Source organism: Macrobrachium nipponense, chromosome 2 (genome assembly GCF_015104395.2).
Source record: "Macrobrachium nipponense isolate FS-2020 chromosome 2, ASM1510439v2, whole genome shotgun sequence".
Lineage (NCBI taxonomy): Eukaryota > Metazoa > Arthropoda > Malacostraca > Decapoda > Palaemonidae > Macrobrachium > Macrobrachium nipponense.
The window spans coordinates 166,030,224-166,037,723 of NC_087201.1; the positions used below are offsets into that span (position 1 = coordinate 166,030,224).

The following is a 7,500-nucleotide window of genomic DNA, read 5'->3' on the forward strand; positions in this document are numbered from 1 at the left end:
CTCCACTGTTTCACTTCCCTTCGTGGATTTTGTTTATATATAATATATATATATATATATATATATATATATATATATATATATATATATATTGTATATAATCTATAATATATATATATATATATATATATATATATATATCTATATATATATATATATATATCTATATATATATAATATATATATATATATATATATATATATATATATATAATATATATATATATATATATTTATATATCTATATATATATATATATATATATTATATATATATATAATATATATATACTATATATATATATATATATATATTATCGTAGATACAGAATAAGAAATAAAAAATATATAATTCAAAGAATTATTGCCTTTTTCTCCAAGGGTCGAGGAGGATGGCTCGACTCTCGTCATCTGGACTCAGCATGGGTCAAAGTTCACCTCCATGACCTCAACGATAACCCCCCGAAATTCAGCCGCCATCACGCCCACGTCACTGTCAGGGAAGACACGAAACCGGGGACGCTATTAGCCACCTTAACCGCCCACGATCCTGACATGGTGAGTGTAGAGTATATCATTTATTTGATATATTCTGAATCTGTAGGTGTACAGTTGTGTTTGTGGTGTGTGTGCCTGACGTGTTGTGTGTATTTGTTTGTGTTTGTGTACTTTTGTGTTTGTGTTTAAGTGTTTTTGTGTGTTTGTTGTTGTTGTGTGTGTTGCTGTGATGTATTGTGTGTTTGTTTTTTGTGTGGTTCGTTTTGTATGTTGTGTGTGTGTTGTGGGTGTATGTGTTTCCATTTTTGTATGTGATGTTTTGTTTTGTTTTTTGTTTTTTGTTTGTTTCTGTGTGTGATGTGTGTGTATGTATGTTGTGTGTGTGATGCGTTGTTTTGATAATCCCCATTTTCATAAAAAGAACAATTAGGTTCTGTGATAATTTTATTCTTATTATTATTATTATTATTATTATATTATTATTATTATTATTATTGATCAAATACAGTCTAAATTGGTGTATATATTGAATTTACAGATAAACTAGATACCATAGTTATCAAAGTCATTAACGATATATATATATGTCTCTCTCTCTCTCTCTCTCTCTCTGTAATTCAACGTGCTGAATTACACGGTTGAATACAGCACCGACGATCGGCTCCCCTTCCTCGACGTCCTTGTGAGTAAGACGGAAGACGGCCTCCGTACTTCCGTTCTACACAAAGAAAAACCAACCTAGGACTTTGCCTCAATGGTGACAGCGAGTGCCCCGCCAGATTCAAAAGCATGACCGTCAGGGCCTTCGTCAGGAGAGCCCTCTCCCACTGCTCGACCTGGCAGGACACTCATCAGGAACTCGACCGCGCCTCCAAGTACTCGTAAATAACGGGTATTCAAATAAAATCAATAAGCAGAGAAGTCCGTACAGCCCTGGAGAAATGGTACGGTAGTGAGAGCCCGCAACCCGCCCCCAGGATAATATCAAGCTGTATTATAAAGCCTTCATGAGTTCTCATTACCGTGAAGAAGAGGACTCAGTGAAAATTATTTCTGAAAATGTATCCCCGACGACGACACCAAAAATATCGACCTAATTATCTACTACCAGAATCGGAGGACGCGCGACCTTTATTGAAAAATAACCCCTCTCCACAGGTACGAGACCCCCTGAAGCAGACGCATGTGGTGTACCAATATACATGCCCAGTCCGCGGTGCAGCGGGCCTACGTTGGCTATGACTACCATGCGCCTGTCGAAGAGACTCTCCTGCCACGCCCCAAGAGGGGGCTATCAAGAATCACGCACGCACCAAACATCAAGAGGCCATCTCCCGGGATTGTGGATCATCCAAAACACGAAGATCATCGGGAAGGCCCCTGATGCCCGTCGGTTACGCCTGCTGGAGGCGCTTCTCATCCAGCAAGTGAAACCTATTCTAAATACACGCAGGAAGGAATTTCTCCTCCCTACGAGTATGAGAGAACCTGCCACCAACAATGACACCACCGAGCACGACCACTCCACAGGAAGACAACGCCCCCGAACGAGATACTCCTGCAGCCAACCATAATCAGTTAGCCGTGACGTCCCGCAGCGTAGCGGAACGCCCATCGACGTAACCGCGCCGCTAAGGAGGTCGAGGCGGCTGCACGACTTACAGCATCGCAACCATCAACGCGTGGAAAGTGGCTTGAGACCCGGTTCAAGCCACCAATGAAAACGAAGACCTACCGCCACCAGCCAATAGTAGATCAGCATGGGGCGGACCCCCTGCTGTCAACTCCAAATATAAACGAGACGGACACCGGTTCAAGATCAGTCCACCCAGCTTCCCAGCCCGAGGATGTCTGGCAGCTCCAGACGAAAGCTCGCTTGCTTCAAGAAAGAGAAAGAGAGAGAGAGAGAGAGAGAGAGAGAGAGATATATATATATCGTTAATGACTTTGATAACTATGGTATCATAGTCTATCTGTAAAATTAAACAAATATTATTATTATTATTATTATTATTATTATTATTATTATTATTATTATTATTATTATGTGTTGTTGTTGCAGTTGTATGATTTTTAGTTTTGTTTTTGTTTATGTTAATTGCTATTATTTTTGCTTCTGTTGATGTTAAATGAGCCGTTACTTAGTAATCAAAAAGATATGATTGTCTCCCGTCTATTTGAATCCCTTGTGCAAAAGTGAGCTCTTAGATACTAAATTGATATATTATTATTATCTCCTGTCTGCGTTTCATCCCTTGTCCAATAATGAAATCTTCATACAATGAATCAATAGATCATTATCTCCTGTCTAGTTCGAATCCCTTTGTGGAAAATTGGTGCCTTTGAATATTAAGTGAATAGATCAATATCTCCAGTCTGTTTTCAATATCTTTATGGAAAATTGTGCTTTTAAATAAAAAGTAAATAGCTCATTATCTCCCTCTGTTTCCAAACCCTTTATGGAAAATTGTGCTTTGAAATAATAAGTAAATAGATCATTATCCCCCTTCTGTTTTCTAGCCCTTTGTCCCAAAAATGAGGTTCCTAAACGATGAGTAAATAATTGCACCTGTCAATTTTCTGTCCCTTCAACAATCAGTAAACAGATAAGTATCTACTGTCTAGTTTCAGTCACTTTTCCTGTAAATCAGCTTTTCAGCAACGCCTGTTTTTTTAATTCCTTTGTCTTCTTCCTAAAGTAAAAAACCAGTTATGCAACAATAGATAAACAGATAATTACCTAATTTCTATTTTCAATCCCTTTTCCTATAAATCAGATTTTCAACAATGCCTGTTTTTTAATTCCTTTGTCCAATTTATTGACCTCTTTTATTCCTTCCTCCCTCCATCGATTCCTTCCACCTCCTCCCGAAGGGAGGCAAACAAGCCGTCCGATACCACGTCGTGGGTGGATGGGGCGCCCTTGCAGTCGACCAGACGGGCGCCGTGTCTCTCTGGAGGTCCCTGGATAGGGAGGCTAAAGATGGCACGATCGGAACGGCCAAAATCATAGCCGTCGACAGCGGCCATCCGCCTCTGACTTCCACGGCGACTCTGACCATTTCCGTCACGGACGTGAACGACTGCCCCCCACGTCTGCTGCACCCGACGGTCTTCCACGTGCTGGAGAACACGCCCCCCGCCCTCCTCGGGGTGCTCACGGCTACGGACCAGGACGTCTGGGCGCTGGGTCACGGCCCGCCCTTCAACCTGTCTCTCGCGTCGTCTAATCTGCCAGATGTCACGTCTCGGGTTGACGTCAGGTTCATTTCCTGTGAGTAGTCTCTCTCTCTCTCTCTCTCTCTCTCTCTCTCTCTCTCTCTCTCTGGTGGTCCTTACTTCTATTCTACAGTCGACCAAACGCGGAATCAGAGGAATTTATTTCTGGTGATAGAAATTCATTTCTCGATATAATGTGGTTCGGATCCCACAAAAAGCTGTAGGTCCCGTTGCTACGAAACCCAGTTAGTTCCTAGCCACGTAAAAACCATCTAATCGTTCGGGCCAGTCCTAGGAGAGCTGTTAATCAACTCAGTGGTTTGGTAAAATTAAGTACACTTAACTTCTCTCTCTCTCTCTCTCTCTCTCTCTCTCTCTCTCTCTCTCTCTCGTACAAACAGGAATATGGTAACAGTGATAAAACCCGAATAAGAAAACTAAATAAAAAAAAAAAAGTTCACAGGAAACTTTAGAATATTACATTTTGGTAAAGTGATCATCGTCCCAAAAAGTTAAGACTGTTTAAACTCATGTCAATATTACATTCAACATTCCAATTAAACAGGTATAAACAATACTATTGACATTTTCAATTATAAAACCATGTGTAAATATCCTCAGAATTCCATCAACACCTTTTCGCTTACTCGGGGAGTAAGCCTACAAGCTACTTTGTTATTGTTGTTCTTAGTCTTGTTGGGATGTTACAGAAAGGTCTGTAGAAGAACCTATACAGGTCTGAAAAAACGTTTTTGGTGTTGAGTTAAAGATACAGGAGTTTTAGGATAGGATATTTATGTTTTATTTATTAGAATGATAATGTCAAAATAAGTAATGTGCATGTTAAACAGCACAGGAAAATTATTTCTAAACAAATATAGTGTATTTACTTTAATTTTAGTTGGTGAAACAACACACTATTTGACCGTAGATTGTAGCACGTTTTATTACGTTAAAAGTTAGGAATATAATGTTTACATCTTAAGCGTTCAGGAAAAAGCTGGTCACACCTTGTTTACATATAACTGAAAACTGTAAAAAAAAAAAAAAGGTTTAGTACCTGTTAACTCATCATGAAAGGTCAATATTATCAATATGCGACCTTTAAGCTCAAGCTGATACACTTTGCTACAACCTTGTTGACACCTGGCCTAGAAACCAGTTTCTTTAGAAGCTAAAGTTTGTGTTTAGCTTGTTAGCGTCAAGTATGGTTACACACCTATAAAATTGTTATTGGGAAAGCAAGCTGCATTTAAGAAAATGTCTCGTGTAGATACTGAATTATGACCAATAGGAAATAGATAATGATACGAGTGGGGCACTGGAGATTGGACTGAAGATTGGTGAAAATTATTTTAGTAGGACAATCCCTTCATACTGGTAAAATTTGCAGAGTTACATGTAATCCATTCAATTTTACTCAACATTATGCCAGTTTTATGAATAATAATTTGGGAATCCATTTACTTGAGAACAATACTATGATTAAATTTACGGACTTGGCTCTACCCAAAATTGAATTACAATTTAGAAAAATTTTCTCCCCCCAATTGCAGATTTGGACAGCGGCCGAGGAGGAGCCGAAGTGTGGACGAAGGAGCCACTCGATCGTGAACAGCATCGAGAACTGTCAGTAGGAATCCTCCTCACGGATGCTGGAGGATTATCCGTCACCCAGAACATCAGGATAATTGTGGATGACGTTAATGACAACCAGATGAAGCCCGCATCCAAAACTGTTTACCTGTGGCAAAAGCCCAGGTAAGTTGAAGGTTAAGTCATTGGTTTTTTTTTGGTTTCTGAATTGTTCTGGATGCTGATGGGTTCAGTATTAACTTGTTTTCCGAAATTCTAATCTCAATTTAAATGTTTTTTTTTTTATTTGTTAATGAAATTGAATTTAGACACAGATTACATTTTTGGTTTGCCTGAATTGTTCTGGACTCTGGTGGTTAATTTTAACTTTTTTATTGTCAAGATACCTGTAATTTTGGTGAAGAATGTCTACCTTTTAGAAATTCAAATTTCAAGTTCAATGTTTTTTTTTATTTGTGTAATGAAATTGATTTTAGACATATATTAAATTTTTGGTTTGCCTGAATTCTTCTGGACACTCGGGGTTCATTATTAACTATTTTTTTATCAAATTACCTGTAATTTTGGTGAAGAAAGTCTACCATTTAGAAAGTAAAATTTAGGTAATTTTTTAAAATATTGAGAAGTGAAATTAACTTCACCCATACATTAAAATTTTGATTTTTATGAATTGTCCTGAACACTGATGTTTCATCCATAACTTTATTGATTGATTGATTGATTGATTGATTGATTGATTGATTGATTTATTTATTTATTTATTTATTTATTTATTTATTTTTTTATTTATTTATTATTTTATTTATTTCTGTAACTTTTGCGACGAAATGTCCTATTAGTAAGGCAAAATTTAAATTTAAGGGATTTTTTGTTAAAACAAATGCAATGAAATTTATTTTAGACATAAATCAACTTTTTGGTTTTTCATAAATTGTTCAGAATGCCTTTCATATTTTTTTCCCAAAATTACCTAAAATACTGATGGAGGAAATATAAATTTTAGATAGCATCATTTTAAATTTACTTTTTGGATAGATTTCTAGCTTTGAATCCCTAAAGTACATACTAAAATTACATACATGTCACAGTAAAAACTATTTTCATGTGATGTGATTTGAGAGTTTTTTTTAAGAAATCATGTCGGTGCGTACCAGAAATTCAGAGACGAAATTCCACAGGAAAAAGGATAAGAGAAAACTAGATTAGTAAAACAAACCACATTTTCGTTCAGTCCAGAATTCGACATGAAAATAAGACATTGAATGGTTATACTTTTCTCCTTCACTTCATTCCCCAATATTGACCTGTCCTCAGAGCGGAAATTCGGAGTCTCCGCTGGGTCGTGTTTACGTGGATGACCCAGACGATTGGGACGTCAAGGACAAAAGCTTCCACTGGCTAGGTCAGGCCCACCCCCTCTTCTCCCTCAACACCGAAGATGGAACCATCTTCGCTCGAGTCAAGTCGAGAGAAACAAAGGTAAATATACTTTCTAAATTCATTTTTTGTACATCAAGATGTTTAGATCTAGTTTATATTTCAAGTATACTTTGCCTATCTGTCCAGTGACTAAAGAACTTCATTATTTCTTATCTAAAGTATAAATTATTTAGATATTATTGAAACAAAGATCGACGGTAATACCGTTTTATTCATTATTTCTTATCTCAAGTATAAATGATTGAGATATTATTGAAACAAAGGTCGGCGGTAATACCTCTTTATTCATTATTTCTTCTCTCAAGTACTATAAATTATAGAAATATTATTGTAACAAAGGTCGATAGCAATACCTCTTGAATTTTTATTCAACCATTTCCCTGCGATAAATCAAATAAAATAAAATTAGCAGGCTTATTTATTAAGTCTTAATTTTCCAAGTATTATCAAAAACAGGTTTCACATGTTACTTGGAAACGTATCTATTGTTGCTTTGCTTAACTAATCGCAACTACACAATCCAAATATTATAAAACAACAAACTTTCAAATATTGCTGTCAAATTTTTAATTATCATGCTGACTCCAACACAATAACTTTGATTATACAACCTACCCTTATAGTCTGACTTCATATCCATGTCAAGATACAAGAAAAAATAAATTATTCAGAGATGGTAATCACTTATTGTCTAACGAAGCGAGTTTATTTGGTGAAATCTTAATACTTTTCCCGATATTATCAAAGG

General features: G+C 36.7%; 2 protein-coding genes across 2 annotated transcripts in view; both read left to right on the forward strand.

The window, feature by feature from the left end:
* Positions 1 to 7,500, forward strand: part of LOC135221361 (putative neural-cadherin 2) — a 559,152-nt gene that overhangs the window by 536,985 nt on the left and 14,667 nt on the right. The window lies entirely within an intron of this gene.
* LOC135221588 (putative neural-cadherin 2) overlaps positions 1 to 7,500 on the forward strand; it is a 21,500-nt gene that overhangs the window by 2,995 nt on the left and 11,005 nt on the right. The window contains exons 2-4 of the mRNA XM_064259277.1: positions 381 to 557; positions 3,372 to 3,771; positions 5,273 to 5,477. Coding sequence (XP_064115347.1) covers positions 381 to 557; positions 3,372 to 3,771; positions 5,273 to 5,477 — 782 coding nt within the window. The remainder of the gene's footprint in view (positions 1 to 380; positions 558 to 3,371; positions 3,772 to 5,272; positions 5,478 to 7,500) is intronic.